This window comes from Pogoniulus pusillus, chromosome 9 (genome assembly GCF_015220805.1).
Source record: "Pogoniulus pusillus isolate bPogPus1 chromosome 9, bPogPus1.pri, whole genome shotgun sequence".
NCBI lineage: Eukaryota > Metazoa > Chordata > Aves > Piciformes > Lybiidae > Pogoniulus > Pogoniulus pusillus.
Genome location: NC_087272.1, coordinates 3,668,408 through 3,687,878, shown reverse-complemented (window position 1 = coordinate 3,687,878; position 19,471 = coordinate 3,668,408). Strand labels below are relative to the sequence as shown.

The window sequence follows — 19,471 nt, the reverse complement described above, 5'->3', positions numbered from 1 at the left end:
CAGGGCTGGAAGAGACCTCACAGATCATCAAGTCCAACCCTTCACCACAGAGCTCAAGGCCAGACCATGGCACCAAGTGCCACGTCCAGTCCTGCCTTGAACAGCTCCAGGGACGGCGACTCCACCACCTCCCCGGGCAGCCCATTCCAGTGTCCAATGACTCTCTCAGTGAAGAACTTTCTCCTCACCTCCAGCCTAAATTTCCCCTGGCACAGCCTAGGGCTATGTCCTCTTGTTCTGGTGCTGGCCACCTGAGAGAAGAGAGCAACCTCCTCCTGGCCACAACCACCCTTCAGGTAGTTGTAGACAGCAATAAGTGTTTGTATCTGCACTCCCAAATGGTTTAATTAGCTTTTCTTGCCTCTAGATTGAAGAAAAAAAGGTCTAACTGCTTAGGAGAGTTAAATAAAAGAGTTATAAAGTTTGATGCTGGGAGATGAATGTTTTAAGTAGCCAGTGATGTCTGTCAGATTCAGATCAAAGTCCCAGGCAAGACTTATCCCCTCTGTAGTGATGGAGGACACCAACAAGAGGCAACCCCTATCCAAATGGCAAGAAACAGTCCCAGGCAAGACTTATCCCCTCTATAGTGATGGAGGACACCAACAAGAGGCAAACCCTATCCAAATGGCAAGAAACAGTCCCAGGCAAGACTTATGCCCTCCGTAGGGATGGAGGACACCAACAAGAGGCAACCCCTATCCAAATGGCTACAAACAGTCCCATCAGGTCACAGACTCACAGCAAAGTCATCCCTGAAAAACCTAAGTCATTGTATGGACAGAGAAATCACAGAATAGAATCATAGAATCAACCAGGTTGGAAGAGACCTCCAAGCTCATCCACTCCAACCTAGCACCCAGCTCTGGCCAATCATAGAATCAACCAGGTTGGAAGAGACCTCCAAGCTCATCCACTCCAACCTAGCACCCAGCTCTGGCCAATCATAGAATCAAGCAGGTTGGAAGAGACCTCCAAGCTCAGCCAGCCCAACCTCTTGGCTCTCTTGGCCACCTGGGCACACTGCTGGCTCATGTTCAGGCGGGTATTGATCAGCACCCCCAGATCCCTTTCTGTTTGGTTGCTCTCCAGCCACTCCGACCCCATTCATTCCTTCTACCCCTATTTCCCCCCTTCCTCACTCCCTCTCACATGAACTGCTCCATAGATGTCCACACAGAGGAAGATTAGAGATGAATCATTTCCCTTGAATTGCCACAGGATGTATCTTTTTCTTCTGGTCATTTAATTGCAAATCAGTGAGCAGACAGATGGAAACTACCACAGCACACATATGTTTTCTAATTAAACAAGTCATGCTTCACTAATTTCTGGTGACTGGAAGAACAAATGTATTTATTTTCACCACTGGATTGCTGCACCTTATCAAACACAGTACTTATGCTGCCTGACCAATTAACTGTGTCTTATCAAAGATGGAACTGGGAAGTCTAGAAGGAGGGATGGGCAAACTAGGAAAAGCAAGCCCAGGTGGGGCTTAGAGATGAGTGGAGAATGTGTGGGCTTTGGCTTTCCCTCCTGAAAGTAACTGCTTCTAATGTTTAACTATTCATAGAATCATAGAATCAGTCAGGGTTGGAAGGGACCACAAGGATCAGCCAGTTCCAACACCCCCCCCCCCCCCCCCCCCCCAGTCTCAAGTTGTGCCAGAGGAGGTCTAGGCTGGATATTAGGAGGAAGTTGTTGGCAGAGAGAGTGATTGGCATTGGAATGGGCTGCCCAGGGAGGTGGTGGAGGCACTGTCCCTGGAGGTGTTGAAGCCAAGCTTGGCTGGGGCACTTAGTGCCATGGTCTTGTTGCTTGGCTAGGACTGGGTGCTAGGTTGGGCTGGCTGAGCTTGGAGCTCTCTTCCAGCCTGGTTGATTCTATGCTTCTATGATTTATTCTTTATTTGTATTTTTTTTTTTGTCTCTTCTCTACAGATGATGATTTCTTTCATGAACTCCCAGAAAGTTTTCCATCTGATCCCCCTGAGCCACTGCCCCACTTCCTCATCGAACCCGAAGAGGCTTACATAGTGAAGAACAAGCCTGTCAACCTGTACTGCAAAGCCAGCCCAGCCACACAGATCTACTTCAAGTGCAACAGTGAATGGGTTCATCAGAAGGACCATGTGGTGGATGAGAGAGTAGATGAAACCTCTGGTGAGTCTGCTTTGTGTCATAGCTGGGAGCAGGTGTTGATCTGTTGGAGGGTAGGAGAGCCCTGCAGAGGGACCTGGCCAGGCTGGATGGGTGGGCAGAGGCCAATGGGATAAGACTGAACAAGGCCAAGGGCAGGGTTCTGCACTTTGGCCACAACAACCCCAAGCAGCACTACAGGCTGGGGCCAGAGTGGCTGAGAGCAACCAGAAGGAAAGGGATCTGGGGGTACTGATAGATAGTAGCTGAAGATGAGCCAGCAGTGCCCAGGTGGGCAGCAGAGCCAATGGCATCCTGGTCTGGATCAGGAGCAGTGTGGGCAGCAGGACAAGGGAGGTTCTTGTGCCCCTGTGCTCAGCACTGCTCAGACCACCCCTTGAGTGCTGTGTCCAGTTCTGGGCCCCTGAATTCAAGAGAGATGTTCAGGTGCTGGAAGGTGTTCAGAGAAGGGCAACAAAGCTGTGGAGGGGCCTGGAACCTAAACCCTATGAGGAGAGGCTGAGGGAGCTGGGCCTGTTTAGCCTGGAGAAGAGGAGGCTCAGGAGTGATCTTATTACTGTCTACAACTCCCTGAAGGGACATTGTAGCCAGGTGAGGGGTGGCCTCTTCTCCCAGGCAAGCAGGAATAGAACAAGGGGACACAGTCTCAAGTTGTGCTGAGGTAGGTCTAGGCTGGATGTTGTTAGGAAGTTCCTGGCAGAGAGAGTGATTGGCATTGGAATGGGCTGCCCAGGGAGGTGGTGGAGGCACCGTCCCTGGAGGTGTTGAAGCAAAGCCTGGATGAGGCACTCAGTGCCATGGTCTGGTTGATTGGTTAGGGCTGGGTGCTAGGTTGAACTGGATGATCTTGGAGGTCTCTTCCAACCTGGTTGATTCTATGATTCTGTAGCATCAGTCAGGGTTGGAAGGGACCACAAGGCCAAATGCTCATGTTGTGGAGGGGTGAGAATTGAGTTGCATTAATATGAAGCCTACTGTTGTAGTCTAGCAGCTATTTCACATGGCAGCCACTTGGCTTTTGATGCAGCTGTGAGTTCTGCATCTGGCATTACTGTTGTAGCACAGAGACAGTGTCTGTATCCAGGTCAGTCAATAAAGCACTCTGCCTGAGTTTGGAATTCCCAGATAGCTGGAGAACCAGTACAAACAAAAAGGGAACTGCTTTCTTGGATGGATCTACTATCCATGGTGGATCAGAAGGAGCTGGGGCTGTTCAGTCTGGAGAGGAGAAGGCTCTGAGGTGACCTTATTGTGGTCTTTCAATATCTTAAGAGGGCCTACAAAAAAAATGAGGAGGAACTTTTTAGGCTGCCAGGTAATGACAGGACTGGGGGGAATGGGACAAAGCTGGAAGTGGGTAGACTCAGACTGGATGTTAGGAAGAAGTTCTTCACCATGAGGATGGTGAGACACTGGAACAGGTTGCCCAGGGAGGTGGTGGAAGCCTGGAGGTATTTAAGGCCAGGTTGGATGAGGCTCTAGACAGCCTGATCTAGAGTGAGGTGTCCCTGCCCATGGCAGGGGGGTTGGAACTAGATGATCCTGGTAGTCCCTTCCAGCCCTGACTGGTTGTATGACTCTACCCTCTGTTCACTTCCCAGTTCACTTCACTGCCCTTCATCACAATCACAAGAACCACATCCTTTCCAAAGAGCATTTGGGATGTTCCTAGAATGAGGTTTTCTTTAGGAATTCTTGTGGGGAACAAATTTACTCTGCTTCCAGCAAGAAAGAAAGAGTAAACACACCTGGACACAGCTTGGACCAGTCTATTAATCAAGAACAAGCACCTGGCTCTTATTGCTATATACTGCCTACTCCATAGAGCTTGTATGAAGAACTTCAGTAGGTTTGCAAGGAAAAGACAGAACAAACCCCCCAACAAGCCAGGAGCCTCACTCTTCCTTAGTTGATAGCAGAAATCCCACTGATGTTCACTGGGAAAAAAAGTCACAGTACCAGGAAAGACAGAAAGACAGAGCAATAAGCCATTGTAAACCAAAGACAGAGAATTGTCAGGGCTGGAAGGGACCCCAAGGATCATCTAGCTCCAACCCCCCTGCTATAGGCAGGAACACCTCACACTAGATCAGGTTGCTGAGAGCCACATCCAACCTGGCCTTGAAAACTTCCAGAGATGGAGCTTCCACCACCTCTCTGAGCAACCTGTTCCAGTGTCTCACCATCCTCATGGTGAAGAACTTCTTCCTAGCATCCAGTCTGAATCTACCCCCTCCCAGTTGTGCTCTGTTCTCACTAGTCTTATCACTATCCAGCTTCCTAAAAAGTCCCTCCCCACCATTCTTGTAGGCCCCTTCAGACAATGGAAGGCCACAATAAGGTCTCCTCAGAGCCTTCTCCTCTCCAGACTCCGAGGAGACCTTATTGTGGTCTTCCAGTATGATTGTCCTTGTTTGGGAATCATAGAATCATAGAATGTCAGGGGCTGGAAGGGACTCATCTGGTCTGGCCTCCCTGCCAGAGCAGCATCACCTAGAGCAGATCACACTGGAACACATCCAGATGGTTCTTGAATATCTCCAGAGAGGGAGACTCCACAACCCCCCATGGCAGCCTGTTCCAGTGCTCTGTCACCCTCACAGGGAAAAAAACCCCTCCTCAGGTTTACCTGGAAGCTCCTATGCCTCAGCTTCCACCCACTGTCCCTTGTCCTTTTTCTTCCTCCATCCCCAAGGGGCAGAACTGAAGTGAGACCTGCCCTGGAGCAGTTGATGCACCTCACAGGGTCTGAGTGCAGCTCTGCAGACCCAGGATGGAGGTAAAACCTCTCTCTGCCCTGCAGAGCATGCTCCCCAGCCCCTGGGACAAGCATCCACCACCCTACACCCATGAAGGAAGACTGCTCCTCAGTAGAGTTTGAGTCACTTGCTTGGAGAGAAGGAGAACTTAGAGCTGCTTTGAAGGCTCTGAGAAATACCTGGTTACCTAGCAAAGAGGTACCTTTGATTTGGGAACTACACCACCACTTGTTCTAATTGCTTAGAAAAATAACTCCACCAGATGTCTTGGAAGTCTCTTGTGAACTGGGTTTTATTTGTTTCAGCTCATTTATTTGCACAGAGATCAAAAGCATAAGCTTTTAATGGTGCTGTGGTGCTTTCAGTTTGAAGGAGAGGAGGTGGGTGGAGGGGAAAAAGAGGTATTAAACCTTAAGCCTGTTTATTTGTTTGTCAGAGTTGGCTTTTCAAACAAGTCGACTGCAGCAGAAACCTTACCAAAAATATATATATATATAAATTGTTGTTACTTAATACATCTTCAGTTTTCTTCATCCATGGCAGTCATCTTTTCTGCAGAGGTGGGCACAAGCCAAGCTCAGGAGGTTCAACAAGACCAAGTGCAAGGTCCTGCAGCTGGGTTGAGGCAATGCCAAGCACAAAAATGCAGGCTGGGCAGTGAGTGGCTGGAGAGCAGCCCTGAGGAGAGGGACTTGGGGGTGCTGCTGGAGGAGAAGCTCAACAGGAGCCAGCAGTGTGCACTTGCAGCCCAGAAAGCCAAGCAGAGCCTGGGCTGCAGCAGCAGAAGTGTGGCCAGCAGGGCCAGGGAGGGGATTCTGCCCCTCTGCTGTGCTCTGCTGAGACCCCACCTGGAGTGCTGCATCCAGCTCTGGAGCCCCATTACAAGAGAGCTGTGGAGATGCTGGACAGTGTCCAGAGCAGGGCCAGGAGGATGCTCAGAGGCTGCAGCAGCTCTGCTGTGAGCACAGACTGAAAGAGTTGGGGCTGTGCAGGCTGGAGCAGAGGAGGCTCCCAGGTGACCTTCTTGTGGCCTTCCAGGATCTGAAGGGGGCTACAAAAAAGCTGGGGAGGGACTTTTTATGCTGTGAGGGAGTGCCAGGAGTGGGGGGAATGGAGCAGAGCTGGAGGTGGGGAGAGTCAGAATGGAGGTGAGGAGGAAGTTGTTGAGCAGGAGAGTGGTGAGAGGCTGGACTGGGTTGCCCAGGGAGGTGGTTGAGGCCCCATGGCTGGAGGTGTTTGAGGCCAGGCTGGCTGAGGCTGTGGGCAGCCTGCTCTAGGGTAGGGTGTCCCTGGGCATGGCAGGGGGGTTGGAACTGGCTGCTCCTTGTGGTCCCTTCCAACCCTGACTGATTCTATGGTTCTATTCTACCTTTAATAAAGAAGGACAAGTAGGAGGCCAGCTATCACTGTTCTGATATCTTACACCTTTCTTAACATCAGCATTCTACCAATGTAGCCTTGAAAAGAGATAGATCTGAATGTATTAGAGGACAAATGTTTTGCATAACAAGCAGCAGCAATTATATGCAAATTAATCCCATATCCAATTAGAAATTAACATAATCTGCTGGAGTTTGGAGGGGGGGAAGGATGTCAAAAGAGCTATGCACATCAGATTGTTAGCACAAGAGCCACAGATTCGGTCACACTAAGAGCTTGTTAAAAGGAAACTGCTGTCAGCACATCAATTTGTCAGTCAACCTGCTTGTTGCCAAAAGCTTGGTTAATGCCTGTCATGGCTGCAGTGTTTGTGCACCTTCTCTGTCCAGTTCTGGCCACCTCAATTTAATTAAGATGTTGAGGTGCTGGAAGGTGTCCAGAGAAGGGCAGCAAGGCTGGTGAGGGGCCTGGAGCACAGCCCTGTGAGGAGAGGCTGAGGGAGCTGGGGGTGTGCAGCCTGCAGAAGAGGAGGCTCAGGTCAGAGCTCATTGCTGTCTGCAGCTGCCTGAAGGGAGGCTGTAGCCAGGTGGGGTTGGGCTCTGCTGCCAGGCAAGCAGCAACAGAAGAAGGGGACACAGTCTCAAACTGTGCCAGGGGAAGTCTAGGCTGGATGTTGTTAGGAAGTTGTTGTCAGAGAGAGTGATTGGCATTGGAATGGGCTGCCCAGGGAGGTGGTGGAGTCTGTGTGCCTGGAGGTGTTGATTCCAAGCCTGGCTGGGACACTTAGTGCCATGGTCTGGTTGCTTGGCCAGGGCTGGGTGCTAGGTTGGGCTGGCAGAGCTTGGAGGTCTCTTCCAACCTGGCTGATTCTGTGATTCCTGTTATCAGATTGAATCTAAGACTCATAGCACATATTTGATGTAGATATGGGTCAACAATGTCTTGAAGGTGGTGGTAAAAGAGTATCTTCCTCAAAGCAACAGAGGCTTGGGGAAAATAGATTCACTGCAGAGGGAGCTGGAGAAAAAGTTGCAGGAGACAGTTCCTGTGAGGATTCGTTGTGGTGCCAGAGGAAGGTGTTGGCTTGGCAGCCTGCACCAGCCAGCCTGGCAAAACCTTTTGTCTCTACCACTTTTGAGGCTCTTTTAGTTTCTCCTGTTATTTTTCACTAGCTGGTGCTGGAGTTGCAACCTAGGGCACAGCAGTTGTGACTGAGCAATTTGGAGGGTGGATAAGGATGGCAGCCCAAGTCTAGGCTGCTGTTGGCTTCAGGCTTGACGTTAGTGAGGCTGAACACAGCCTCAAGCTGCACCAGGGGAGATTTAGGCTGGAGGTGAGGAGAAAGTTCTTCCCTGAGAGAGTCATTGGACACTGGAATGGGCTGCCCGGGGAGGTGGTGGAGTCGCCGTCCCTGGAGCTGTTCAAGGCAGGATTGGACGTGGCACTTGGTGCCATGGTCTGGCCTTGAGCTCTGTGCTAAAGGGTTGGACTTGATGATCTGTGAGGTCTCTTCCAACCTTGGTGACACTGTGACACTGTGATACTGTAATAGCACCATGCTGAGGCAGTTTTCCACTGCTGTTTTTGAGCCAGGCTTTCTCTTTCAGTTCTGCAGGTAGAAAAACAAAGCAAAGTAAAACAAGGCAAAGAGACAATCAAATAGATGAGATGGGGGGGAAAAAATCAAGTAAAGGTCACTTGGTGCTTTCTTTTCTAAAGGACAGGTAATGGTGAGGAAAGGGGACTAAAATACAGGTGTGATGCCAGCAGTTCATCATCTCCAGGCTGTAAATGATGCATGAAAGAGAGAAATAGCTTTTGATTTGCAAGAGATTATGTGTTCATGGACTCTGAGCCTGTGCCCAGGATTGAAATCTGTGTAGAGATGATTAACTCTTCTTAGAAGGCAAATTTGTTTCTGTCATTGAGAAACCCAGAGACAACAGCACAGCAAGAGCAGGGGCACAGGAGACAGAATGAGAGTGTAGCCCAACTCTAATCAAAGTGAGCTGCTACTTAAAGATATTGAACATATTAGAAAGGTGAATAGGCTGGATGTTAGGAGGGAGTTCTTCCCAGAGAGAGTGATTGGCATTGGAATGGGCTGCCCAGGGAGGTGGTGGAGTGGCTGTGCCTGGAGGTGTTGAAGCCAAGCCTGGCTGGGGCACTTAGTGCCATGGTCTGGTTGCTTGGCCAGGGCTGGGTGCTAGGTTGGACTGGATGATCTTGGAGGTCCCTTCCAGCCTGGTTGATTCTATGTTTCTATGTTTCTAACCTTTTCCAATGCTGACTGATTCTATGAAGTAATTGATGCCTCTTTCCTGTGGGGTGGTGGTTTATTTTGTATTGGAGAGAAGGTACTAAATAGAGAGTTAGAGTGGCATGCACTTTGCACTGTGGGATATTTTTAAACAGTAGAACCACAGAATCAGGCAGGGTTGGAAGGGACCACAAGGAGCAGTGAGTTCCAACCCCCCTGCCATGCCCAGGGACACCCTACCCTAGAGCAGGCTGCACACAGCCTCAGCCAGCCTGGCCTTAAACACCTCCAGCCATGGGGCCTCAACCACCTCCCTGGGCAACCCATGCCAGCCTCTCACCACTCTCATGCTCAACAACTTCCTCCTCATGGCCACTCTGACTCTCCTCACCTCCATCTCTGCTCCATTCCCCCCAGTCCTATCACTCCCTGATAGCCTAAAAAGTCCCTCCCCAGCTTTTTTGTAGCCCACTTCAGATCCTGGAAGGCTACAAGAAAATGACCTGGGAGCCTCCTCTGCTCCAGCCTGCACAGCCCCAACTCTTTAATTCTATCCTCATAGTAGATAAAGCTGTGGAGAACATGCCCAAGGACTCTGTGGGAGATGCAGCCTTCTGGTTAGAGAGGATGAGAGCAGTAACAGCAACAGGGTGTTCTAGCATCACTTAATTAAATTAGCCTGAAGAGAAAGCCTAGTTAAAAAAACCACCCATGACTGAAGTCTGAGAAGCCAAAAGCTTGACACAGAAGTTGATTACCTTCTGGTTTTTAATTGCCAGATCCCCTGGAATCTGAGACTTTTCCATTTCCTGAGCGCACCCAATGCAAAGCCAGGTATGGCCTGGTTGATATTTTCACTTAGAATATCTTTTCCATTCATAGAATCATAGAATCACAGAATCAACCAGGTTGGAAGAGACCTCCAAGATCATCCAGTCCAACCTAGCACCCAGCCCTATCCAGTCAACCAGACCATGGCACCAAGTGCCTCATCCAGGCTTTGCTTGAAGACCCCCAGGGACGGTGCCTCCACCACCTCCCTGGGCAGCCCATTCCAATGCCAATCACTCTCTCTGTGAAGAACTTCTTCCTAACATCCAGCCTAGACCTACCCTGACACAACTTCACACTGTGTCCCCTTCTTCTCTTGCTGCTTGCCTGGGAGAAGAGGCCACCCCCCACCTGGCTACAATGCCCCTTCAGGTAGTTGTAGACAGTAATAAGATCACCCCTGAGCCTCCTCTTCTCCAGGCTAAACAGGCCCAGCTCCCTCAGCCTCTCCTCATAGGGTTTGTGCTCCAGGCCCCTCACCAGCTTTGTTGCCCTTCTCTGGACATGTTCCAGCACCTCAACATCTCTCTTGAATTGAGGGTCCCAGAACTGGACACAGCACTCAAGGTGTGGTCTGACCAGTGCTGAGTACAGGGGCAGAATAACCTCCCTTGTCCTACTGGCCACACTGCTCCTGATGCAGGCCGGGATGCCATTGGCTCTCTTGGCCACCTGGGCACACTGCTGCCTCATCTTCAGCTTACTATCTAGCAGTACCCCCAGGTCCCTTTCCTCCTGGCTGCTCTCCAGCCACTCAGTCCCCAGCCTGTAGTGTTGCTTGGGGTTGTTGTGGCCAAAGTGTAGAACCCTGCCCTTGGCCTTGTTAAATCTCATCCCATTGGCCTCTGCCCACCCATCCAGCCTGGCCAGGTCCCTCTGCAGGGCTCTCCTACCTTCCAACAGCTCCACACCTGCTCCTAGCTTGGTGTCATCTGCAAACTTACTGATGCTGATGACATGTCATCATGTCATTATGTCATGTGGGCAAATACATCTGAAGAATAACAGCGAGAAGAAGGCTGGGTTTGAAAAGCAAAGCTTCCAGTCCTTTCAAGGGAACACATTTTAGTTTATGACTATCTGTCATAAAAGAGAACAGCAGGGAAAGTAAAAAGGAACCCTGCAGAAATGATGCTTCTAGAGGCAAGAAAATTCTGTTTGCACAGGGCAGGAAGCTTGATAGCATCAGTGATTGTTAGAGCAATTTGTGCACGTACCTCTGGAGGTGACCATGGGGAGCATCTGATGCTGCATGAGTGCTTTTAATGGAGACCTATTTTCAGACACACACACTCCAACTCCAGTCTAGGAGAGCTGTGGATCACAGTATCACAGTGTCACAGTGTCACCAAGGTTGGAAGAGACCTCACAGATCATCAAGTCCAACCCTTTAGCACAGAGCTCAAGGCTAGACCATGGCACCAAGTGTGTGCATGCCCAGCCATCTTTGCAGACAGGAGCTGCAGACCTGCCAGAGCCTCTGCTCTCGTTCTGCTGAGCTGACTGAGATGAGCTCTTCCAGCCTTGCCATTTGCTCTATCCTTCAGGCTGTTCAGAGATGCTAACAGGGAGGCCCAGAGGGAGCTGCTTTTCCTGCAAGTTAATCCTACTCATGCACTTCCTCTGAGCAGCAGCAGACCTGTGGGAAGAGTCATTTACCTCATTGCTGTCTACAACTGCTTGAAGGGACATTGTAGCCAGGTGGGGGTTGGGCTCTTCTCCTGGGCAAGCAGCAACAGAGCAAGGGGACACAGTCTCAAGCTGTGCCAGGGGAGGTCTAGGCTGGATGTTAGGAGGAAGTTGTTGTCAGAGAGAGTGATTGGCATTGGAATGGGCTGCCCAGGGAGGTGGTGGAGTTGCTGTGCCTGGAGGTGTTGAAGCCAAGCCTGGCTGGGGCACTTAGTGCCATGGTCTGGTTGATTGGCTAGGGCTGGGTGCTAGGTTGGACTGGATGATCTTGGAGGTCTCTTCCAACCTGGTTGATTCTATGATTCTATGACTCTATTCCAAATCTTCCATGGATTCACCATGTATATCCATGCAAATCACTCAAAGTCTATGTTATTTACCTCTGCTATGTGCTTTGGGACCAAAAGATAAAAGCTTTAGGATGTTTATTCATTTCTTACTGAAACACTGACTTGGTAGCTGCAGCTGTTTGTCTAATTGTCCTGGAGGTTTCCTGTGGGCCTCTAGAAAAGCAAATCTGAGACAGGAAATAAAGTTATTTAAAGTAATAATAAGAGGGATATGGATGCTTATTGCATTCATCTGAAGCATCTGAGGATACTGTTCTGAATATTCCAGCCTACACTTTATCTCCCTCCAGGCTTCTCCTTGATTAAATTCTTTGTTGCACACTTGGAATCCCATTAGTTCTCCAAAAGCCATCTTCAGACATCAGTCCACCCACCCACCCACCCACCATGGCTTTTCACTCTTTCCAAGTCCCATGGCTCCTTTGGAACCAACTGCCTTCTGTGGGATCTGAAGCCCCCACAGCAAGGGTGGTCTGGGTGCCTGAAAGGCTATTCAATGTCAGGTTGGTTTGGGAGGGAGTCCCAGAAGTTAGTCTCCACCTTACATCCCCTGGCCTAAATGGAAATCAGCTGTTTTTATTGGATACAGGAATGGCAGAAAGGAGCAGAGCCTTGAGCTCTGTGGTAAAGGGTTGGGCTTGATTATCTGTGAGGTCTCTTCCAATCCTGATGATGCTGTGATACTGTGAGCCAAGGTGGTATGTCCTGTCCCATGGAAGTGCAGCAGTCAGTAGCACCCAGGCAATACAAGCACAGAAACATCTGCATCCTGTAAATGTAGGGGGTTTCCATTTAATTGAGCATGAGAATGACTGGAAGAGGGCAAACATAGCACCCATCCTCAAGAAGGGAAAAAGGGATGAGCCCAGGAAGGACAGGCCAGGCAGTCTCACCTCTGTGCCTGGCAAGGTCATGGAGCAGATCATCCTGAAGGCTTTGCTAAGGCAGCTGGAAAACAAAGCAGAGGTGATTGGTGGTGCCCAGCAATGGCTTCACCAAGGGCAAATCATGCCTGACAAATTGAGTGGCTTTTTATGATGAAGTCACAGCAACAGTGGACAAGGGAAGGGCAACTCACAGCATCTACCTGGCCCTGAGTGAGGCATTTGGCTCTGTCCCACAGGACACCCTGGGCACCAAACTGGACACAGACTGGCTGGGTGGAGCACTGCTGGGTGAGGAACTGGCTGGATGGTGGCACTCAGAGAGTGGTGACCAAGGGCACAATGTCCACCTGGAGACCAGTGCCAAGTGGTGTCCCTCAGGGGTCAGTGCTGGCACCAGTGCTGGTTAACATCTTTGGCAGTGACATGGACAGAGAGATCAGTGCACCCTCAGCAAGTGTGCAGCTGGCACCAAGCTGTGTGGCACAGTCAACTTGTTACAGGGCAGGTATCCATCCAGAGGGACCTGGGCAGGCTGCAGAGGTGTGCCCAGGCCAACCTCATGGCATTCAACAAGGCCAAGTGTAAGGTCCTGCACCTGGGTCAGCACAATCCCAAGCAAGGATACAAGCTCAGCACTGGTGAGGCCACACCTTGAGTGCTGTGTTCAGTTCTGGGCTCCTCAATTCAAGAGAGATGTTCAGGTGCTGGAAGGTGTCCAGAGCAGGGTGACAAAGCTGGGGAGGGGCCTGGAGCACAGCCCTGTGAGGAGAGGCTGAGGGAGCTGGGGGTGTGCAGCCTGCAGCAGAGGAGGCTCAGGGCAGAGCTCATTGCTGTCTGCAGCTCCCTGCAGGGAGGCTGTAGCCAGGTGGGGTTGGGCTCTGCTGCCAGGCAAGCAGCAACAGAAGAAGGGGACACAGTGTGAAGTTGTGCCAGGGGAGGTCTAGGCAGGATGTTAGGAGGAAGTTGTTGTCAGAGAGAGTGATTGGCATTGGAATGGGCTGCCCAGGGAGGTGGTGGAGTGGCTGTGCCTGAAGGTGTTGAAGCCAAGCCTGGCTGGGGCACTTAGTGCCATGGTCTGGTTGGTTGGCCAGGGCTGGGTGCTAGGTTGGGCTGGCTGAGCTTGGAGGTCTCTTCCAAACTGGTTGATTCTATGATTCTCTGAATTTGTGCTACCTCTGTGGGTTCCTTGCCTGTGTTCTTGTAGACAGTCCCCTGCATTCCTGATTTGTGCATAAATGAGCAGTGTGATGTGACAGGTACCAGCAGGACTGCCAGTCACCTGCAGGTTCACATACACTGGGTCTTCATGGAATACCTTTCACAATTCCTCATAGTTTCTCATCCCTCTTGGTATTTTAAGTGTGAGAGCAGAAACTGAGTCTGTTGTCAGATTGTCTGTGTTCCTTCTTCCCCCTGAATGCTGATATTTAAGCCCACAGAGCCTCTTCTATTTTTTGCTCCCAGGTTTTGATTTTAGAGAGGATCTTGGTTGTTTAATTGCTGCTTTTGGCTTCCCAGTGACTTCTGTTATGATGTCTTTGTAATGAGTGCTGAGACTGCATCTGAGCAGATTGCCCTGCCCTCCTCGGAAGAGGAGCAAGGATTGCCAAGCCTGAAGAATAACAATGCCTGGAACTGTATCAGGCTTGCTTTAGGGGTTAGTTTTAATCCTTTTGCTATTCCACTAAGGTGGAATTTAGTCAGAGTGGGTGCCCAGGAAAAAAAAACACAAAAGTGAAACAAAAAAGAGGCAGCCAAACTTACAGAGATATTGATGGCAGCATTTACTGACTTATATAATGACAGAGGTCATTTATTTTCATGGATCTGCAGAGCAAATTGCTCACATCCTGGAGCAGAGCCCTGTGAGGAGAGGCTGAGGGAGCTGGGGGTGTGCAGCCTGCAGCAGAGGAGGCTCAGGGCAGAGCTCATTGCTGTCTGCAGCTGCCTGAAGGGAGGCTGTAGCCAGGTGGGGTTGGGCTCTGCTGCCAGGCAAGCAGCAACAGAAGAAGGGGACACAGTGTGAAGCTGTGCCAGGGGAGGTCTAGGCTGGATGTTGTTAGGAAGTTCCTGGCAGAGAGAGTGATTGGCATTGGAATGGGCTGCCCAGAGAGGTGGTGGACTCTGTGTGGCTGGAGGTGTTGAAGCCAAGCCTGGATGAGGCACTTAGTGCCATGGTCTGGTTGCTTGGGCAGGGCTGGGTGCTAGGTTGGACTGGCTGAGCTTGGAGCTCTCTTCCAACCTGGTCAATTCTATGATTCTGTGACTTTCCAGACTTCCCAGAGTGGCTGTGATAACCAAGCACACAGGCAGATAGAGCTTGTAGAATATATGTGTGTGTCAGGAAGTCAATGCCATAAACACCTTGGTGTGTACTTCCACAGAAATAATCACACACACATCCCTGTCTTGTTCATTTCTCTGCCCCCACCACTTCCCCTCCTCCCTTCCATTCAAAGGCAGCATAAACATGCTATGCAAAATGCAGATGCTCTCAGTTGGCTTTCCAGATGTTTGAAGTTCAATAGACTTCTTTTTAATTTCTTTCTTCTTTCCATAATTTCCCTGGCTTCTTCTGGGGAGGTGCTAAGCAATCATTATTCCTCCTTCTTCTTCTTCTTCTTGTTGTTGGTTTTTTTTTCTGCCTGCACATTGAAATTCATCTGTAGGCTCTAAAAGGAGCTTCAGTTTTGCATGAGTGCTAAGCTGTGGGACTGGGGAAGCACTACCCACTGCTGAAGGGCCAGATCATTAGAAAGAGCATTTAAGTCCTGTGAACCAGAGATAAAAAGTGCACAGATTTTCTTTGTGAAGTCTCAACTGCAGCTTTAAGTGCAAGACAGAATCACAGAATGATAGAATCAACTAACTTGCTCTGAAGCACTGCAGGCAAAAGAAAAGTTCAAGTGATGTGGCCTCACAGAGAGAGTGATTGGCATTGGAATGGGCTGCCCAGGGAGGTGGTGGAATCACTGTCCCTGGAGGTGTTGAAGCATAGCCTGGACGAGGCACTTAGTGCCATGGTCTGGTGGACTGGACAGGGCTGGGTGCTAGGTTGGACTGGATGATCTTGGAGCTCTCTTCCAACTTGGTTGATTCTATGATCCTAAAAGTCTGGATGAGGCTCTTAGTGCCATGGTCTGATTGATTGGCCAGGACTGGGTGCTAGGTTGGACTGGATGAGCTTGGAGTTCTCTTCCAACTTAGTTGATTCTATGATCTTAAAAGCCTGGATGAGGCTCTTAGTGCCATGGTCTGGTGGACTGGACAGGGCTGGGTGCTAGGTTGGACTGGATGAGCTTGGAGGCCTCTTCCAACCTGCTTGATTCTATGATTCTGTGATTCTGCTGCATAAGGTGAATTGCAAAGTCAAAATTCCATAGGATGTGTATTTGGTATCGATTTCCTTCTCAAAGATGTGATCCAGTGCACATGCCTGAGTTTGGGAGCACATCAGAGTGGTCGTTATTTCTCCACAGAATCATAGAATCAAGCAGGTTGGAAGAGAGCTCCAAGCTCAGCCAGCCCAACCTAGCACCCAGCCCTGGCCAAGCAACCAGACCATGGCACTAAGTGCCCCAGCCAGGCTTGGCTTCAACACCTCCAGGGACAGTGACTCCACCACCTCCCTGGGCAGCCCATTCCAATGCCAATCACTCTGACAACAACTTCCTCCTAACATATTGTATACTGGGGAGCTCCTGGGGTTTTGAGCTCCTGCAGGAGGGGATTTTGGGGACAGTGAGTACAAACAGGATTCTTGCTTAGCGCTTCTCAGAAATTCAGCTCAGAACAAGTTTTTTTCTGGGGTGCTGGGGACATGTTGCTTATCTCAGTCCCTGACAAGCAGCAAAGCAGCACTCAAAACAGCAGTGGGGGAAGATAACAGCAGGTGTAGCAGAAGCAGCAAAGAGGGAAGATCCAAGCTGTGCTTCCAGAGATAAGCTTTTGATGCTCCAATGAAATTCTCCTTATCCAGTGTTGCCATTTTATGGTCTATCCCTGGAATGTTCACCTCTCCACTCAGAGACTCCAGTACTCTTCCACTTCTGAGTTTCTCTGCTCCAAATCTAGCACAAGCCCTACGGGGAGAGGCTGAGGGAGCTGGGATTGGTTAGCCTGGAGAAGAGGAGGCTCAGGGGAGACCTTATTGCTGTCTACAACTACCTGAGGGGAGGTTGTGGCCAGGAGGAGGTTGCTCTCTTCTCTCAGGTGGCCAGCACCAGAACAAGAGGACACAGCCTCAGGCTGTGCCAGGGGAGATTTAGGCTGGAGGTGAGGAGAAAGTTCTTCCCTGAGAGAGTCATTGGACACTGGAATGGGCTGCCCGGGGAGGTGGTGGAGTCGCCGTCCCTGGAGCTGTTCAAGGCAGGACTGGACGTGGCACTTGGTGCCATGGTCTGGCCTTGAGCTCTGTGCTAAAGGGTTGGACTTGATGAGCTGTGAGGTCTCTTCCAACCTTGGTGATACTGGGGTACTGTGAAATGTAGCTCCAACAACAGCCACAGCAGTCCTGCTATGCTTTTACACAGGGGGAAAAAAGCAAGCAGCAGCATTAGGAGCAGGTTTTCTGTGTAGAAAAGAACAACATGTTTTGGAGCAGTGTGCACTTGTTAGCAAGAAATGCCTTTGACCAGAAAATAGCCCTCATTAAACAGAGAAAAATGGATTGAGGGAGTGTGCTTTCCTTTGTGCTGTTTGTAGGCTGAGAGCAACCAACCCAATGCTGGTCTGCAGTATTAAATGGCAATATTTCAAGGCTTATATAAAGCAGTTGGGGGAGGAAGGGTGGCCAGGGGAGGAAGTAGAATCATAGCATCATAGAATGGTTTAGGTTGGAAGGGACCTTAAAGTTCATCCAGTTCCAACCCCCCCACCCCATAGGCAGGGACACCTCCCACTAGAACAGGTTGCTCAAGGTCTCATCCAACCTGGACTTGAACACCTCCAGGGAGGTTGTGGAGCACAGAATCACCCAATGTGATCTTTGATCACATTGGGTGATTCTGTGCTCCACAACCTCCCTGGGCAACCTGTGCCAGTGTCTCACTACCCTCACTACAAAGACCTTCTTCATAACATCCAGTCTAAATCTCCCCTCTGCCACTTTAAACCCATTAATCCTTGTCCTGTCAGTGCAAGACCTTGTAAATATTCCCTCCTGTAGGCCCCCTTCAGACACTGGAAGGCCACTCCAAGGTCTCCACAAAGCCTTGCCCACCCCTACCATGCCAGCAAGGATCAGGACATGCAGTTTGCTTTTCACCAGCATCCAAGAACTCAGATTTTAAATCTTCTCTAGATCTTAACACAATTTAGTCCTTCAAGTGTTAATAGGAGAAGAACAAACCAGCCCCTTTTTTTCACTCAAGCAAAATAAAAGCCAGACAGAATGTATGTTCTTTAATTCCAGTTCAAAGTGAAATCTCTCTGAAGAGAGCCCTTTGTAATTTTTTTTTTTTGGTGTGAATCAGTTTAAGAAGTAGTTGGGAGAGCTGTGATGTTTTGCTGGTAGTTAGATAGCATAGCTAGCTGATGCAAGGCAATGCAGACATAAGCTGAGGTTTAAGGCAAACTAGACTTTATTAGGCTGTCACCTTCATCTGTAATAATTTAAGAATGCTTCTGTTTCCTAAAGCCCTGAGGAGAGCAAAAAAATAGCTGGAAGCCTGTAGCTGAAATATTTAAGCTAACATATTAGCTTAAGTATTTCAGCTAAATCACAGAATCTCTCAGATTGGCAAAGCCCTTCAAGCTCATGAAGTCCAATCATCAGTTTCACACTAACAAGTCCTTGACTAAACCAAATCCCTCAGCACAACATCTCAGCACTGTGAATTGCTGTGGTTGGAAAGCACCACCAGCATCACCCAGTCCAACCTTCATCCCAGCAGCCTTCAGCACCAGACCACAGCCTCAAGCACCACAGCCACTCTGCTTTTAAACACCTCCAGGGATGGCGACTCCACCACCTCCCTGGGCAGCCTGTGCCAGTGCCTGACCACCTGCTCAGGAAAGAACTTCCTCCCAACAGCCAACCTAAACCTGCCCTGATGCAGCTTGAGGCCATTTCCTCTTGTCCTGTCCTTAGTAACTGGGGAGAAGAGACCAGCTCCAGCCTCACTGCAACCTCCTTTTAGGTAGCTGTAGAGGGCAATAAGGTCCCCTCTCAGCCTCCTCTTCTCCAGACTGAACACCCCCAGCTCCCTCAGCTGCTCCTCACAGGCCATGTTTGCCAGACCTCTCCCCAGCCTCATTGCCCTTCTCTGCACTGCTCCAGCACCTCAGTGTCCCTCCTGTACTGTGGTGACCCAAACTGGACACAGGACTCAATGTGTGGTCTCACCAGTGCTGAGTGCAGGGACATGAGCACCTCCCTCCTCCTGCTGCTCACACCACTGCTGATCCAGGCCAGGATGCTGTTGGCCTTCTTGGGCACACTGCTGGCTCATGTTCAGCTGGCTGCCCACCAACACCCCCAGACAGCTCTCCAGCAGCTCCTGCCTCAGCCTGTAGGGCTGCTGGGGGTTATTATGGCCAAAGTGCATGACCCAGACTGACTTCCAGCTCTAGGCGATCCTGCTCAGCAGCAGGGTTGGGCCAGATGATCTTTCGAGGTCCCTTCCAGCCCCTAACCTTCTGTGGTTGTGAGACACTGTAATATTTGCTGGGCATGGAGTCAGTCATCAGCAAGTTTGCAGATGACACCAAGCTGGGGCAGATGTGGCTGGGTTGGAGGGCAGAAGGGCTCTGCAGCGGGACCTTGACCCCCTGGACAGATGGGCAGAGTCCAAGGGGATGGCTTCAATAGCTCCAAGTGCTGGTGCTGCACTTTGGCCACAACAACCCCATGCAGAGATATAGGCTGGGGTCGGAGTGGCTGAGAGCAGCCAGACAGAGAGGGATCTGGGGGTGCTGATTGATACCCACCTGAACATGAGCCAGCAGTGTGCCCAGGTGGCCAAGAGAGCCAGTGGCATCCTGGCCTGCATCAGGAATGGTGTGGCCAGCAGGAGCAGGGAGGTCATTCTGCCCCTGTACTCTGCACTGGTTAGACCACACCTTGAGTGCTGTGTTCAGTTCTGGGCCCCCCAGTTTAGGAGGGACATTGAGATGCTTGAGCGTGTCCAGAGAAGGGCGACGAGGCTGGGGA

The 19,471-nt window shown here is 50.3% G+C and overlaps 1 protein-coding gene across 1 annotated transcript in view; it reads left to right on the top strand.

The window, feature by feature from the left end:
- The window catches only part of UNC5C (unc-5 netrin receptor C), a 337,270-nt gene that overhangs the window by 216,061 nt on the left and 101,738 nt on the right, over nt 1–19,471 (top strand). Inside the window, exon 2 of the mRNA XM_064148354.1 lies at nt 1,944–2,165. Within this exon, the coding sequence (XP_064004424.1) occupies nt 1,944–2,165 (222 nt within the window). The remainder of the gene's footprint in view (nt 1–1,943; nt 2,166–19,471) is intronic.